The sequence below is a fragment of the Calonectris borealis genome, chromosome 18 (genome assembly GCF_964195595.1).
Source record: "Calonectris borealis chromosome 18, bCalBor7.hap1.2, whole genome shotgun sequence".
In the NCBI taxonomy this organism is placed as follows: Eukaryota; Metazoa; Chordata; class Aves; order Procellariiformes; family Procellariidae; genus Calonectris; species Calonectris borealis.
In genome coordinates, this window is record NC_134329.1 from 378,972 (window position 1) to 396,505 (window position 17,534).

The 17,534-nt window shown below is 50.7% G+C and overlaps 1 protein-coding gene across 2 annotated transcripts in view; it reads left to right on the top strand.

Moving 5' to 3' along the window:
• The window catches only part of AIFM3 (AIF family member 3), a 38,699-nt gene that overhangs the window by 14,011 nt on the left and 7,154 nt on the right, over positions 1–17,534 (top strand). For both annotated transcript variants that reach the window (XM_075167130.1, XM_075167131.1), the window contains exons 4-17: positions 283–392; positions 1,778–1,822; positions 3,106–3,202; positions 5,345–5,457; positions 7,948–8,034; positions 8,593–8,684; positions 10,656–10,786; positions 11,922–12,037; positions 12,387–12,458; positions 12,778–12,841; positions 13,767–13,843; positions 14,588–14,705; positions 15,681–15,779; positions 16,205–16,280. In XM_075167130.1, the coding sequence (XP_075023231.1) occupies positions 283–392; positions 1,778–1,822; positions 3,106–3,202; positions 5,345–5,457; positions 7,948–8,034; positions 8,593–8,684; positions 10,656–10,786; positions 11,922–12,037; positions 12,387–12,458; positions 12,778–12,841; positions 13,767–13,843; positions 14,588–14,705; positions 15,681–15,779; positions 16,205–16,280 (1,297 nt within the window). The remainder of the gene's footprint in view (positions 1–282; positions 393–1,777; positions 1,823–3,105; positions 3,203–5,344; positions 5,458–7,947; positions 8,035–8,592; positions 8,685–10,655; positions 10,787–11,921; positions 12,038–12,386; positions 12,459–12,777; positions 12,842–13,766; positions 13,844–14,587; positions 14,706–15,680; positions 15,780–16,204; positions 16,281–17,534) is intronic.

Below are 17,534 nucleotides of genomic sequence, written 5' to 3' on the forward strand. Positions count from 1 at the left end.
CAGAGTCTGAACTTTGAAGCTGCTCTGCGTGGAGCAGCACAGCTCCTGTCGCTGCAGGAGGCCCTGGGCAGCAACCTTCAGCCTTCAGGAGGTCAGCCTTGCTGAGCAGTGGCGTTCACGTTGTGAAGAAGCTGAGGAGTCCACCATCACCGGGACAGCAGGAGGGAGACCTGGCATCCCTGCCCTGGCCAGGTTGCGGCAGCTCAATCTCAGTGGGCTGCAGGCAGGGACGGGAGGCAGCTGCAGAGCAGCACCAACTCTGCTCTGCCATGCTTCCTGCAGGGGTTTTGTCCAAAGGAAGAGTCCGCTGTCCCTGGCACGGAGCTTGCTTCAACATCGGCACAGGCGACATAGAGGACTTTCCTGGCTTGGACAGCTTACCCAGGTTCCAGGTGAGACCTTCGTTCTTGCAGCAGCAGCAGAAATCACAGAATCACAATATGGTTTGGGTTGGAAATGACCTTTAAAGATCACCTAGTCCAACCCCCCTGCTATGGGCAGGGACATCTTTCACCAGATCAGGTTGCTCAAAGCCCTGTCCAGCCTGACCTTGAACGCTTCCAGGGATGGGGCATCCACTTCTCTGGGCAACCTGTTCCAGTGTCTCACCACCCTCATTGTAAAACATTTCTTCCTTATATCCAATCTAAATCTACCCTCTTTTAGTTTAAAAACCATCACCCCTTGTCCTGTAGCAATGGGCCCTACTAAAAAGTCTGTCCCCATCTTTCTTATAAGCCCCCTTTAAGTACTGAAAGGTCACAATAAGGTCTCCCTGGAGCTTCTGTTCTCCAGGCTGAACAACCCTGACTCTCTGAGCCTTTTCTCACAGGAGAGGTGTTCCATTCCCCTGATCATTTTCGTGGCCCTCCTCTGGACCTGCTCCAACAGGTCCATGTCTTTCTTGTGCTGAGGGCTCCAGAGCTGGACGCAGCACTGCAGGGGGGGGTCTCACTAGAGCAGAGCAGAGGGGCAGAATCCCCTCCCTGGACCTGCTGGCCACGCTTCTTTTGATGCAACCCAGGATACGGTTGGCCTTCTGGGCTGTGAGCACACATTGACAGCTCATGTCCAGCTTTTCATCTGCCAGTACCCCCAAGTCCTTCTCTGTAGGGCTGCTCTCAATCCCTTCATCCCCCAGCCTGTATTGTTACTGGGGGTTGCCCTGACCCAGGTGCAGGACCCTGCCCTTGGCCTTGTTGAATTTCATGAGATTCACATGGGCCCACTTCTTGAACTTGTCCAGGTCCCTCTGGATGGCATCCCTTCCCTCTAGAGTATCAACTGCACCACTCCGCTTGGTGTCATCCGTAAAATGGCTGTTTGCATTGGGATAAGCATGCTCTCTGAAGGCATGGAGCAAACATTTTCTAAGCACATGCTGGGGTAGACAGTGGAGAGCACACCTCACCCAGCTCTCCTTCCTCCCTGCAGCTCCCCTTGCATCCACCTATGGGCATCAGGCACCTCCTGGGAATCTGAGGGTGGAGGTGCACAGTCTGGGAGGTCTCTTGAGCAGGAGTGGGGTGGGACTGAGAAACCAGCCATAAGCCTGGTTAGATAGAAATCAGGTTTCGCACTGACCATTGGTGCATAGTTGATACGAGACAGGAAACATCACACAGCCGCGAGCTGGGGTGAGCCCTGCTGTGGCCTGAGCCGCTCTCACAGGAGACCTGGTGAGATGGCTACTCTGTCTGTTAGTTGTTGCAAAGAGGGAGTAATCACCCTCTTCATGCCAGAGGTACTGAAACCACTGCTGTTCTGTCACCCTCAGGTGAAGATCGAGAAGGAGAAGGTTTACATCCGAGCAAGCAAGCAGGTGAGGGGCCACTAGCATCCCAAAATCAAGGCCCATGCTTTTGCTTTTTGCTCTGTGTGCGTGGGGGTGGGGGGAAATGCTTTTCTTTGGGCTCTCTGGCAGGGGAAGCAGTGCCTGAACAGAAGGATGCACGAGCATCCAACATGGGTAAACCGAAGGTTCACCTAGCCCAGTCCTGTCTCAAGCAACAGCCCAAAGGCACGAGTGGAGCATGGCAGAGGTGGTGTGTCCCCTCCCATCCTGCCTGTGCTCCCCCAGCCTCCCTGCAGCTGCTGGATACCTGAGCTGGGGTGTCCATGGATTCAGGAGGTCTTACTAGGTGTTTGTCCTGAACTTGTCCTATGTTTCCTTAGCTGATAGCAACTTTTAATTTAGTTGGCACATAGAAACAGGCCTCTTCCACCAGCCTTTTAGCTTTGTCTGCTGGGTCTGAATGTGGCACGGCAATGACAGAGGTCATCTGTGCTCCCTCTTGAGCCCAGACATCAGCTCCTTTTGCTGGAGAGGAACCTGGTGTATGGGCAGGGAAGGCTCTCATCCCCCCAGACAGGGTGCAGAATGAAGCCTGTTCAGGCCACTGCCATCTTTCTTTCCATGAAAAGCCTTCTTCTGATGCACATTTGCACGTACGCATGTGTGAATCCAGCGGCTCAGAACCAGCCGGACCCTTACAGCACTTGGGTTAGATCCAGAGCGGTCACCTGAATGGCAGCACTTCTGCTCCCACTGATTCGGGTGGGATGTGATGAGGAGGGTTGAGCCTGTTCCTTCTATCAGAAACGGATTTTGGCCGCCGATGGCTGGCAACAGGGGGTCTGTGCAGCAGGGCTACAGTGGCATAGGCCCTAGGGTGTGCTCTGGTAGGTTGGACAAGTCCATGAGCTTCTTAGGATATCAGAGGTATACAAGCTCTGCTTAGGTGCAGAATAAAGTTCCTGATAGGACTTCTGCATTTCCATCTCACCTGTTGGTTGCAGAATTGCACAACGTCACATTTGGGCTGCTTTTTCTATTTTTTTTTCCCAGCTGTGTACCTGGATGAATTTGGAGAAGATAATGGATTTATTTTTCTTTTGTACCTTGTAAGGGTGTAGTGCACTGGATGGTGGAAAGGTATTTCGATGAGCATTGGTTTGGAGTCCTCGTTGGGTACAAGGGTGCAGTTGTTCCCTTTCTATCCAAGCTGTTTTATGACAATAATGTAGTTGTTCCCATTCCTGCCTGGCTACCCACGTTAAAGCTGAGAAAAGAAAATGACTTTCTTCTTGTGGTTGGTGGCATAGGCTCTTCAGACACAGAGGAGGACGAAGATGATGGCAAAGTGCATCTCCTTGAGCAACTATAACCTAAGCAGTACCAATGTGCTGATCATCGGTGCAGGTATTGGGTGGCATGTGCTGGGACCACTGTGTATGTCCCCTCCCAGGCGGGTGTGCGAACAGCAGGGTGTCTGTGTGCCGTGCACCTTCTGTCACCCCTCCTGCATCCCTCCCTGTGAAGGGTTAGACCAGGAGGGCTTCCTGAGCCTTTTTGTCCTACATACTAATGGTCCAAAGGTGCCCTGTGCCTCTGGTCTGTGGAGCTTTGTAGTTCGCTGTCACAGTCTTTTGTAGTGGGTGCCCTGAACCCTCTTCCCTCTACACCCTCCCCAGATACATCAGTAACCCATGATTTCCACAACTGATAAGTGTAAAGTCCTCTCAAGTGTTCCTGTGATGTGGATACACCTTTTCCTCTTGGAGCCTGCACATCTCTGTCTTATCCCATTGCAGCTGCCTGTAGCTCCAAAGCTCTCACCTCAAGGTGCTTCTCTGAAGATAAATTCTTCCATGTTCCCAGAAAATATCAAATCCCTGCATGAAATAGCAAAACCGACAAGCTATCTTTTCTTATCTCTTGTCCCAGCTCCGTTTGTGTAATGCAATTTTTGTAGAAAGCCTGACGGAGCGACTCCCATCTACCGAGTTTGCCTGTTTCTGGAACGGGTTGGACGCTAGGGTGGACCATGTCATGGTGAAATGGAGGGTGGGAGGAGGACACAAGCTGTCCAGTGTTGGACCTGGGGCTGGGAGGGAATGGTTGCTCCTGGCACATTGTTGTTCTTACTTGATTACACCCCCAGGTCACCAGATCCAAGCTGTGGAAATGGGGAGCACACTGCAATCGCCTGCTCCTGTCATCTAAGTTGCAGCTCGCAGCCTGAGCAGAGGGGAAAACCAGCCTGGCTGGCTTTTCCCTTGCTGCTGGGTAACATTTTTCCCTTCCATGTGCCCCTGCTGTTTGTTGACTGAAAGCCAGGGCGTGACACTGCTGCTCCCCCAGGTCAGCTGGGCTGTCCTGGTGTGCGGGACAGTCATCAAAATCCCCAGCAAGGTCACGCCACAGGCAATGTTAGCCATTGCTGAAGGAACTTTCTCAGGCTTGACCAGCTAAATTTACAGGTCTATTAAAGACCAAGGTCTGTTCTGGTGGATGGGAAAGGAGATTTCAAAGCTGGGGTTGTGAGGAAGAAGTGTTGAGAAGAGATTACCCATCCAGTCTTGCATCGAGGACCAAGATCCAGCCATACCCAGCAGAGCTGAGGGCAAGCGACCGTAGGGCCTTGCTCCTGTGAGGCTCTTCCTGGCATCAGTGCAGTGTCACTCCTAGCTCAGCATGCTCCAGGCAGCGTGCACAGGATGTCCACCCACCTGTCTCTTCTTCCACTGTTCCCTGCCTCCATCAACAGGAGTGTTTTGTTGATGGACCAAACTATGATACTGCCCAGGTCCATCTTCTTTCATTAGTATTACAGAAACTGTGGCCCTCACAACACTTATCATTGAGCGAGGCTTCCTTGGTTGAGAAGAGACTCAGGACTTCTCACTTGAGCTCTCAAGTCTCACTGGTTTGGCCAGGGGAGAAGGGACACACCATCAGGCTGTCTGACTGCAGGGGGACAGCATGCCCTAAGGCAGCTTTTTGTTTGATTTAGCCCTTTTTCTGTGTTTAAAAACAAGCAAACAAAAAAATGTCAAAGAAACTGCATGCAAAATGCTCTACAGTGAAGCATGCAACCAACACTTCAGCTGTGAAGAAAGGAGGACTCCCTGCCCTCCGTGTTCGGCTGTAAATTCACCAGGAGCTGAGTGCGCAGAGGGGAAGCTGCAAGACCCTTCCCCTACCAGGAGAGTGCGAGGGTCTGAGCGGCCACCCATGCTCCTGAGCTTGTGAGAGGTGTTTAGGCGCTGGCAGCACTCCTCAGGTGTGCTCTTTGTGGGTTTGTGTGAGTTTGGGGACAGATAAGTCCCGCAGAGGATTAACGTCACGCTCCACAGACAGAGGGTCCCTTCTCCTGCCTGGTGCATCCACCCCAACCGGCTTCCCATGTAAGCTGTTTGACTTGGGAAGGGCCATGAAGTAAGGCCAGGGCTAGTGGAGATGGTGATTTTGGAGTCAGCCCTGGTGGGGTTTAGGAGCAAAGGGTTCAGACCTTCAGATACCCCATATGCATGGCTGCTGCCGGTCTTCCTTCTCCCTTAGGGGCAGCTGGACTGGTCTGTGCAGAGACCTTGCGCCAGGAGGGTTTCTCGGACAGGATTGTGATGTGCACGATGGACAGACACTTGCCCTACGACAGACCAAAGCTCAGTAAGGTTTGTATCACTTTGGATATGTCACATTCCTCTCCAGTTTTAAAATTTGCCCTAGGACCTTTCCCCACTGTTATTCATTGCAGCAGCATATTTCTTCTTCCTTACTCACCCTGTCTTTGTTTTCCCTTGAATTTTCTTTTCTGTTGGCGACTGAAATATGAAACACAAGAGAGGAGTTGTTCAAACTCTGAACTAAGAGTACTCCAGCACAGAAACAAGGGCATTCTTCATAGGCCTAGCAATAGCTGTCTTGGCCAGCTCGTACCTGGATGGATCTTCTTATTATGTTTCTGGATCAAAATCTTAAGGGCAATGAAACGGAACGTGAAAAAATTGTATTGTCTACCAGGTTTTTTATTAGTGCATGGTTCTTACTGCCCAGTGATGCTCCATGCCATAATTATTATGATTATTGGTCATCATCACAACTTGGTAACTTGATCGCAGTGCAAAGATCACTTTTTTGGCACACATCTCATTTTGCATTCCAATTTGTAGACACAGGATGATCTTCTAATCACATTTTTTATTACTGATTCCTGAGCCTTACTTGATACCAGACAGCAACTCAGGTTGGATAGCAGCATTTGATTTGAAGCTTGGAGATAACATAAGAACAGGCGGTATATATATTTCCCTTTATCTATGGGGGCTGGTACTCTACAATCACAGCATCTAACTCTGCTTCCAGCGCTTTTCAAAGGAAGGCAAATATGCGTGTGGCTTTTTGAGAGCATGCAAGCCATTTCTGTGCTTGGAGAAGACCTGCTTGGGGTGAGGAGCAGCTGGCTGAAACCTGCATCCAAGAGTCACAGAGGTTGTGCTGGGGAGCTTGGAGAAACTCACAGTCCCTGTCACAGCCAGGCAGCTCTCCGAAACACTTATCCCTGCCGTGTGAGTCTTAGACTGCCTTTTCCACTTTCGGTTAAATAATAAGAACATCTCACATGCCAGAGATGTTCTGCATGGTTTGTTAAACTCTCCACGAAACACCTCTGGCTGTAGTTGCTTTTGGAAGGCGGACAAAGCCCATGGAAGAGAATGCAGAATTTTCGGGAACAGGCTAGAAAAAAAGGGATTTTTCTTAATCCTATTGTGAGTAGGACTAACCCTGGAAAGAGTCATTAGAGGAGGAGCACGTAAAGCTGTAAGCAGCAGACTTCTTGCCTCCTGAGACTGCAGCATTGCCCTTCCTCTGCCTTGCTGAACACGTGTTATCAATCTGTCCTGAGGTCCCTCTCGACTGTTCCTCCTTGTCACCTTTAGACTATGACCTGCTCCCTGGTGTGCTGCAATGTCCCCGTTGCTGTCTCCAGAGCACTAAGCAGCAGCAAAACCTGTAGTGGTTGTGCATTGCTCTGCACTGCCCGCCCTGCACATCGGTGTGGGGGCTACTGCTCCCGAGCTATGGGGTCAGACGTTCCTCTCTGTAAACGTTGGGTGTTTAAAGAATTTGCAGTAAAACCTGTATGATCCTGCACCTGCCTCAAGTCCTAAGATACAGGTCTCTTCTCAGCACAGCGTTATCTGAAGTCACAGTAAGGGAGTGTCCTGCAAGGCTCATCCAGCCCCTGATGAATCCACCTCCAGGGAGAAGGACCTTGCACATCCATCCATGGGGGCAGATGGTGAAGCCCTTGATTCCTGCATCCCCTGTCCCTCTTGGGTCAAGCCCAAACATCATACCTGTGTGGCACGGGTAGATGATGGTGCTGCTCAGCACTGTGTGTTATGTTGCAGGGCTTGACCATGGCATGTGTGTGGCCATGCCTATGCTGCAGGCAGGGAGGGTTGCACTGGAGCATGGAGCAACCTACACGCAGGTCACTTGGTGCTCAGCTTGTCCTCCGCCTATGTCTGAGCTTGTGTCCACAGAGTTAGGAGGACAGATGAACTCGGGCTCAAATGTGAGCCCTGCGTGTAAAGATGATGTAGATCTCATCCAAGTGACATGGGAAGGCTGGGAAGAGCAAGAACCTTTATCCTGCAGCTAAAGATGAGCAGATACGGGCCACATGCCCCTGCTTCAGCTTTTGAGGGAACTTGTGCTGCCTAACTTGGGTGCTTTTGAAAGTGTTGCCCTTGCTGTGTTAATGCTGATTGTTCTTATTGCTCTTTTAGCTTCCACTTCTGGCAACTGGAAAATAATATAACGGGGCTTTTCTTTTGCTCCTATGAACTTGTGTGTGTTATAAGGAGCTGCAGTTAGAGCTGCTTTGCAGACACTCAGAAGCACTTGCTGTAGTCCTGCCTTAAACGGTCAGTGCCACCCCCGCACCTAGCAGGCAGAGAAGGAACCAGAGCCCAGTCCAGCATCTTGCGACTACTTTTACTTGATCAGGCTTTGATTCCAGCCCCTGTAGAGCAATTCTCTTAACCCATGCTGTAAGGACTGACTTCAGACTACCGCTGACTTGCGTTGGTAATAGGCATTTCTCCACTTGCCTGTTCAACCCACGGCAGTTGACAGAAAAATGGCTTTTTTTGCAGTCAATGGATTCCCACCCGGAGCAAATCGCCCTGCGCCCCAAGGAGTTCTTCCGCACCTATGACATCGAAGTCCTGACCGAAATGCAGGTAAGGAGAGCCCTATGTGTAGCTGCAGGCCATCTTCTGCAAGTGCTGGTACGCAAAGGCTATGTTTAGAAAATGTGGCAGCTGTCTCTGTTCTTGGCTCACTGGATGCCGTTGCAGAAACATTGGGTATCCCCCAGCCCCCCTGTTTTATGCCCCAGAGCGCATGTTGCCTGTGGTTGTTCAAAACCACAGTTAATGCAATTCCTCCTGTGGCAGGAAGGACGCCCTGTGCAAACTCCATGGTGACCATCATTTCTTACCTGCCATTTGCGAGCATCCTCACGTGGATCTGCGGTGACCAATTGGCCTCTGATTAGGATAATCAGCCTGCAAGCAGTGCAGATAGTGATGGTTTAAACATTTCTCCCCATTATTTTATTTATACTGGGAGATCTTCAAGGATTTGTGAAAAGGCAATTAGGAATATTTAAGGTCTGGGTTGGCTAAGCTGTGGACAGGAACACAGGGGACTAAAACCTAACAGGCAAGTTGGTTGGGCTGGGAGCTCAGTGAACATCTGGGATTTCATCCCTTAACATTATTTAGGAATGATTTCAGGTTGCGGCTGTGGATATCAAGAACAAGATAGCCGTGTTCAAGGATGGATTTAAGATGGAATACAACAAGCTGCTGATAGCAACTGGAAACACGTAAGCTACAAACAAACATTTTAAAGATCTGAGAAACTGTTTTATCTGAGAATGTGAGGAGCTTGTGCCTGCGGATAAGGGGTCAAATATGGCGGTTGAACTCGGACACTGAATTTGTTTGCAAGAGTGTTTGCAGAAAAGGCAAGGAACACCTATTGGATATATCTGTATATATCTATATCTATATCTATATGATATATATCTATATCATATATATCTATACCTCTATCTCTACAAAGCTGTGCTGGGTACGTTTGCTTAGCCAAAGCTGAAAAGCCAAGAGTCACCCAGAAAGCAGGTAACCACCAGACATTGTGGCTGGTGGGACAGATTTGCTACCTGGGGTAGTGTCAAGGTCAAAAGGGTGTTAACAAAAAGTACCCACTGAAGCAGTTGGGCTGCATGGGTTGTTTGATGTTAAAGAAACTGATAGAAAACTGGGATTTGAAAAGGTGGAGGAATTTGCCAGCAGCACCCTAAAACTGTGCTGTTCCCTGGGGGCCAGCTCGAGAGCGTATGGGAGAGACTCAGGAAATTCCCATTGAGTTCATCATCTTAGAATATTAAAATTAATGCCCAGGACCTTGAACATATTTTCTTTAACAAAAGCATCCAAAATTGAAGTACCCTGAAGTTTTTTTAGAGGTCATTGTTGCCATGTTGCTCTTCTTTTCACCCCTCAATAATATTCAACCCTGACAATCAGATAATCCATCCATCTGAATTTCCATCTTTCATTTCCTGCCAACCTTTAAGATCTTTCTTGACAATGAAAGCTTAATGCTTCTGTTGCAGCCTCAATTAGGTGTTGCTGTTGCCCCAGCCTAACAGACCACTTTGTGAGGCTTGCCCCCAGGAGGGAAGTTTTCAAGACTGAAACCTGGCCCAGCCATAGGAAAAGGCAGTAGTGATGTGCCCGTCCTGCTCCGTACAGCTGCTGCTGGGGCGCAGAACATCGCCCGAGACCAGCATTGTCCCTAGAGTCCTGCAAGTAGTGGGTCGGTTTGTTTTCAGTAGGGGATTTGTCAAAATTGGCACTTTAAGATGAAGATGAGGGATCCTGGCTCCCTTTCCTTGTGCTCCTAACATCAAGGCACAAAACTAAGTAGGAGAAATGCAGCCCCTGCAAAATTTATCGTCCAGGGAAGGGATGCTGTAGAACAGCCGGAGCAGGGACTCCCGTTGCAACCCTGTGTGCCATCGGTAACTGCAACAGCCCCACTGAGTGCTGACTGGTGCTGAGGTGTGCAGCACCGCAGTCTGCACCAACCACCTAATCAGGTTCAAAAGAGGATTAAGCCTTTGGTAATAATTTCAAAATCCTTATGCACAAGCTCCAGGTACACCAGGTAAATGTTTTTAAGGTACCTAAATTATTTAGCATTGTCTGTCCCATTTCCAGATGTGATTCAGGTATGCAGGGGCCAGATATTTAAGAATATATAGGCTCCAGTAAGTGCATGGGGAGGACATGATTAAACTGCTACAGCATCAGCAGCATGCCCCTAGGAACGGATAGTGGAACCTGCCTCTGCAGAGGCTTAGGAAACTTTCAATATCTGGCTCCGAAGCGTCTGCTGGAGGACAGAATGAGTTTTCCGTGTCCCATTAAGCTTCTGAAAATTTTACAACATGCCAGCAGTTAAGCACAAGCTTGCAAGGCAGTACTCATTCTGCGCTGTGCCGCATTGCCCCAGAAGGCAGCTCACCCCAGCCCTGTGGGTACACCGGTCTGCGGATGGGGCTGGAGGTGGCTCCCGAGCAGCCCCTGCTGCGCCGGCATTCGTGGCCATGCTCTGGCCATTGTCCACGAGCATTTGGGTTTTTCCATGTTACGTCTCCAGCCCAGAGAAAGGTGAAAAAAGGAAAGGCTGAGATGCTGCTGGAGCCCTGGAAAGGGGGTCTGCAGTCCCGATTGCCACCACAGGGTCAAGAAAAGCACCTGTATCGCCCTCAATGTGTGTTTTTCAGGCCCAAAGCTCTCAATTGCAAAGGCAAGGAGGTGGAAAATGTTTTTAACATCCGGACGCCTGAAGATGCCAACCGTGTTGTGAAGCTGGCCACGAGCAAGAATGTGGTTATCGTGGGAGCATCCTTCCTGGGTGAGCGCTCGCTCTGCGGGTGTCTATGTCTCAGCTCTCCATGTCTTCCTGCAGATGGTTCCAGTCCCTCGCCCAGTTTGTCACTGCCCAGTTAGAGGTAATCCACGCCTCAAACTGGATCTCAGGGTAGTCCAACCTCCAGCTTCAGGTGGGTGGTAAGGAATCTCCTTGCTGAAGAAATTAATTTTACTGAAGAGGCTGGGCCGTTCAGCTTGCATGGACACAGATATTGCTGTCCCAGTCATAAAAGCATACGGCAAGTCCAGTACTGGTGCTTGGTGATTTCAAGTCCGGTGTGTCTAGAATTGGCTTTGGTTGGGAGGGTCTTGTTGGTAGGTGAAAGCCTGTGAGTTTATTTCTCTTTTACTTTTTAGCAGGGTGGTGAATTTTAAAATACACAGGAAAAATCTTACAGTTTCTTTGATGTTTCTTCTTTTTGCTTGATATGGTTCTAACAAAATTATTGTGGGTCCTGCAAGCCTTAAGCATAAATAGTTATTAGTCAGGGAATTTATTATAAAATGTTTGGTATTTGTTTTTCTTCTTTTTTAAAAAAAATTCCTGTTTTAATGGTTCAATCAATCCCATCTACAGAAAAGCATGTGATGTGGGGAGACCTCTTGCAAACTGCAGGTCATTGAAAAGATCTGTTTCCAAAAAAAACCCCATAAATAGAAAATGTCTTGGTAAAGGTTCCCATGCAATTGCCAGCACCAAAATTGCCACATTCTGATCAGAGAAAACTGCTAGTCACAAGGGCTGTTTTCAGCCCGCGGCTCACTGTCTCTGCTAAAACAGTCCCAGCCGTAAGAGGAAGGTTTCCTTCATCTGAGGCCCATTGCTCCAAGTGCTACAGCTTCCTGGAGCACTGTGGGACTTCATCATGGCCCTTTCCTCCCTTTGGTCTTTGAACACTGCATCTAAGAACAAATTGCCATAAATCATAAATCTCACCTGAAATGGCGTGGTCCCTCGTGGCTGCCAGGTCTGGTGGCACCCCAGATCTCCCAGTAGAGCAGCTCCAACCTCCCCAGCCAGGAGTGGGCAAGGCTGCTTCTCTGCTGCGGCCAGCGCCAGGGACACAGGGCAGCGCCGGGGGTTCCTGCAGCCGCTTGGACCTGCTTTTGTTCCCCAGGGATGGAGGTGGCTGCCTACCTCGCGGAGAGGGCCCACTCGGTGTCCCTGGTGGAGTTGGAGGAAGTCCCCTTCAAGAAGTTCTTCGGGGAGAGGGTTGGCCGCGCTGTCATGAAGGTGACCTCGCTTTCCCATCTGGGGGGTGGGTTTGGTGACAGAGCGGGTTTTGCTTGTTTCACTTATTACACTAATTAATTTGTTATTTGACGTTTATTGGTTAAGCTGTGATGGTAGCAGTCACTAGAAAGAACGAACAGGCTGCGTCTTCCCCCTCGTGGTCCATGTGCTGTAGAGCACCTTCTTCTGGACACATGTTGGGGACGGAGGTGGTGCTGACTCCCTTTGCAGTGCGGGTCAAGGCGAGCCTGGAGGGTGGGCAGGGCAGTGCAGGGGGGCACAGGGACACCAGGAGCGGGGTTGTTCAAGGTCCTGATGTCCCCTGCTCTGTCCCATGTCCCTCCTCCAGATGTTCGAGAGCAACAGGGTGAAGTTCTACATGCAGACAGAGGTGTCGGAGTTGCGGGAGCAGGAGGGCAAGGTAGGGTGCAGGCAGGGGCTCCCCAGGGGCACTGCCGCAGCATCACCCCAGGGCTGCCATTCCCTTCACTGCTGGGGTTTTGCCCTCTACCCTTTCCTAGCCCCTGAAATTCATATTCCTGGATTTAGCCCCCAGGAGCAAACGTGCTCTAGAGGTGTGTGGGGTGGTTTCATTGCTTCCACCCTGCTCCTGCTGCTGTTATAAGGAATTATGGTCAACTTGCATGTCAAAAATGAAGTGAGCTGCCAGCTTGGCTTGCTGCTGCCATAGGGGATTTATGTCCCTAAAATAACCGTGATGTTCCCCTTGTCTCATGCAGCTGAAGGAGGTTGTGCTGAAGAGCGGGAAGGTTCTGCGCGCCGACGTGTGTGTCATTGGTGTTGGTAAGGGGCTGTTGCTGCAGGTGCAGAGCCCGGCAGGCTGGCGGTGCTTTGCTCAGTGGAGGAGAAGCTGGAGGGGACGTGGCAGCGACGGGTCCCCAGGGCTGGGTAGCTGGGGGTGCTGGCGGTGATATGCCAGCCCTGCTCAGCTGCCACATGAGTCTGCGTAGCAAAGCTGAAAAAGGCCTTTCTAGAGCCTCCACCCCAAAATGCAACTGAAAATATATTTGGAAAATAGAAAAAAACCCCATCCAAACCAATTTCATCCTCTCAAATTATTTTTTTTAAAACCTCCCCAAACTGAATTTTTTTTTCCTCTTTTTTTTTTATTGGTGCCGCTGCCATAGAAAAGGGTATTTTCCTCCTTTACACTTGGGGAAAAAAAAAATCCCTTTCTCACTCTGTAACTTTTCAAAATGTTGCGGACTGGAAGAATCACAGAATTAGTTTAATTCTGCTTTTGTTATTTTATTGACTACTCCAATTTGTGAAGGCTAGAGAAACAAAAGATAAAAAAAGGAAAATGAAAGCTGAAGAAAAGGTACAGATTGTGGGGGAGGCAGAGGAGCCCTCTCTGGAAACTCGAGGTCTCCCTTTTAAATATATTTTTTCCAAAATATCTATAAAAGAGAAGTGGATTGAAAATTATCTTCAAGCATGAGAAAAAAGTGGTGCGCAGATTACAGTGGTGCACTGTTGGCTTGGAGAGCCATAGGGACCCCGGGGGTGTGGAGGTTGATGTAGTGGGAGTAGTGGGAACTCTGTAGGGTGCCTGGCTCTGCCCCCCACTCCCGGAGTAGCCCGCTGCCTTTTCCTTGGGGCAGATGGGTTGTCCGGGCAGGGGGAGGTCTGCTGGCCTCGGGGTTAGCCCCCCAGGGCTGCAGGGATGCCTGGCTACCACGCCGGCAGCCCTTGCCTTCTGCTGCAGGCGCAGTCCCAGCGACGGGCTTTCTCAAGCAGAGTGGCATCAGCATCGACTCCAAAGGCTTCATCATGGTCAACAAGGTGAGCCTGGGGGACAGCCCCTGCCAGGAAGGAGAGCAGGAGGAGCTGAGTCTGCTTTCCTCCGAGATGAGCTTCCCTGGGGCTCCAAACTGCTGTCACAGGGGCGTTTCATCTGCCAAGATGCTGAGATGCTGGGAGCATCACGCTGCAGTGCCTGGGACCCCCCTGCAAGTGATGGGTTTGCAAATCCCAGCCCTGGATGCTGTGGCTTGGGTCCAGCGCTGAGCTGTCCTGGAATGGTGTGGATATTTTGTGGGGAAGGAAATGGAGAAAGATCCACCTTTTCAAGAATCCCAAAGGATCTGATTTTTCCTCCCCACCACCAGTGACTCTGATGGGAGCGGTGTTAGTGCTGATGGGTGGTGAGGGCTGTGAGCGGGGAGTGTGTCAGGGGCGCTGGGGCTCGTTGCCACCCACCCCTGCACTTATTGCTCATACGTGCAATAAGCCAGGCTCTATTTGTAAACACCAGCAGACCCCAGTCTTCTAAGAGGGGCTCCAGGACACCAGTCTGTGTCTCTTTTTACCGGGTAAGCCACTGGCAGAGGGATGCTGTAGGTCCCTGCCTGCGTGGTCTGCTTTCAAAGTGAAGAATGCTAAATCAAATCCCACCTCGGAGTCCCACAGCCGAGCAGAGGTTGTCCACGTGTGCCTGGGAACCGTGGCAGCTCTAGAGCAGTTCCCTGTTTCTGTTCGTGTAGGGTGCAAACCCCACCGACGCACACTTCTGCTTCCCCCCTGCAGATGATGCAAACCAATATCCCCGGAGTCTTCGCAGCCGGTGACGCTGTCACGTTCCCACTGGCCTTGAGGAATAATAAGAAGGTGAACGTCCCTCACTGGCAGATGGCCCATATGCATGGTAGGTGCTTTTCAGTCCCTTTGCTTTGCAACAGCAAATTGCTTATGGAAAAGAGCCTTTTCCAGATCTCTGGGAAATTTCCAAGCTCTCTAGCGAGAGAATGAGACAACTACCGACAGGGAAACCTGGGTAGTTGTATTAAACGTTTTGAAGCATGTATATTTTATCCTGTCCAATATGCCTTCATTTGTCAGCCTTCTTGACGTGCATTGACTAACGATGCCTCATTACAAACACAGAGGTGCCCAGGGACAGGCTTTCCCATACGCCGTGTGCTCCCTGGCATCTGCAGTCGCTGCAGAAGCCTGATCTTCTCCTTGCCCCGGGACACTTAGGACCTCATATCCTAATGTTAGCTCGGGCTCACATCCCCAGCTGCCGGGCTGGCCCAGGAGCATGCTGCAGAGCTGAGACCTTTCTCCCCTGGAACCCTGTCATGATCGGCTGCCCTTGAGCTTTCCAAGGCCACAACCTCTGGGGAGGCTGACCTCTGGGTGAGTGCCCTGGGTGAGAGGTTTTGGAACTACACCTTGGCCTTTGGACACAGCCCCCTTTAACGTTGGTCCAGACGTGCCTCTGGCAGGGACTGTACCCTAACAGTCTCCATGCCCTGAGGGGGTTTATCCATCCCGTGCCCATTTGCGGTGGGAGCTCAGCAAGCTCTCAGCCGTGTCACCGTTGCAGAAGTTGGGTTGAAACAGGCTCATGAGCACGTTGCTCCTGCCAGTGGAGGTAGCACTGGTGAGTCAGTAGGAGCTGCACCACCGGGGAGGAGTCTGACCCCAGCTTCAGACGATGCGATCTGTTTCCTTGTTGGTGCTTGTTGCTGTATAGTTTTTTTTTAGCCTAAGCAGGTTTTGGTTTCCCTGTACTCTGGGACTAGAGATGTCGATGCTGTGTTGCGACCTGAGGGCAGACCACAACACTTGCCTCGGCACAGCGCTTCCCGCTTATTCTGCTGCTTCTCTCTTCCAGGCCGTATAGCTGCGCTGAACATGCTGGCCCATGGCACGGAGATCAGCACCGTCCCATATTTGTGGACTGCTATGTTCGGGAAGAGCATCCGATATGCAGGTAAGGGGCTCCCCAAGGCTGCTGTAGAGTTTGTGCTGGTGGAGGTGTCCTGGGATAGAGAAGCCATAGCCACCTCCCTTGCTGTGGACCCTCTGCACCAACCTCTGCCTCGGGTCTGTTTCCCTTCCTGGCTCCTGAGGGTTTTGGTAGCTCCTCCAAAACCTGTCTGCTCATGGCCGTGGGGTGCAGGGCCAGAGGGATGGCTGTGGTCACGAGGGATAGCTCGGAATGAACAGAGTCTCCCTGAACTTGCACTTCTCTGAACAAGAAGGGGTGCATTTTGGTCCCCTCAATCTTCTGGTGTTGGTCTCTTGGTGACTGCAGGATGCTCTTCGTGTAGCTCTGGATTGAAACACTGTCTTAGGGGCTAGAGCTGGATCCAGGGGAATTGTTGCTGAATCCACTACTTCTTCTTTGCCTTCCAGGCCACGGGGAAGGATTTGATGATGTTGTCATTCAGGGAGATTTAGATGAACTGAAGTTTGTGGCATTTTATACCAAGTAAGTGTTTCTCTTCTCCATGTTCCTACACTTGTTCTGCTAGGCTGGAAAATATTTTTGCCAGAGCTTCTGTCAGTTGGTTTTGTTCCTCTCTGGACACTGAAGTTGCAGGACATTAATAAAAGGCCCTAGAGAAACCATATGCTAAGCATAAAGCAAGTTAAACTGGTCTTTGGACACAATGTCTCTGCCAGATGTAAGCACTTTGTTCATGTAATATCTGAGAGCAGATAATTACCTGGCTTCTATTAATCTGTTGCTGGCAATTCCCATCAAAGATTTCCTCCCATCTCATCACCATGTTAATGATTTGTGACCAGAGCTGGACTGGGAACTCAGGCATCACTTTCTGCTTCTGGTTTGACAAATTAAGCTCAGAAAACTCTTCTGTCTATTAACAAGCTTTGAAGGTTAGCAAGAGTTCAGGAGCTTTTGTTACACCTGTAGGGAAACCCAGCTCTCCCTCAGGCTGGAAGCCTATCTGGGAATATTTTCCTGCCATGTGTTGACAGCCAGGATGTGTTGCTTCTGCTGTTCTTGAGCCATGCTGGCTGTTTAGACTGGCAAGACCGTGCACCATGAATTTATCCTCAAAATATTTGCTGCTGTTTATTCCTTCATTGCTTTTGTCCCATTCCAATCTAAAATCAATGGCCACAGAGCCTCCTTATGCCTGGAGATGGAGGGGATTTCTTCAAGTGCTTTCTAATATTAAGGATGGGGAGAGTGAAACTAGGGAAGCAAAGGTCTGCCCGGCTCAGCAATCAAACTATTCGGCAGCAGTGTTCAGGCAGGGATCAGGGGGGAGCTCTGGACAGGAGCCAGCAGAGATCTGCGGAGATCGTCTCACCAGAGCTCGCCCACTGCCCCGTGCCCAATGTCCCTCATGGCCTTCCCTCTGCGTGCCCCTCCCCGAGGGTGGCCGCTTGCCCCCATCGCTCCAGGATGGGGTCTGGCAGTTGGATGTGTCCATCGGGCTTGGAGAGGCACAGGGCTTACTTTATCACCCCATGGCATGAGGCAGCTGGGTCCCTGGCGCTCACCCTCCCTCTCCTGTGCCTGTGCACTTTGGATAAAAACCTGCTGCAGGTGATGGGGCTCCAGCATCCGCCGGCACCCAGGGGCCCTTTGCACATGGACGCACCTCTGAGCTCGCTGGCATCTCGGCTAAAATTGCCTAAAAGGGTGGGTTTGTGCGAAGGCACCACCTGTGCAGGGGAGAGCTGCTGCAAGGGGACGTTCCCCTTCTACAGC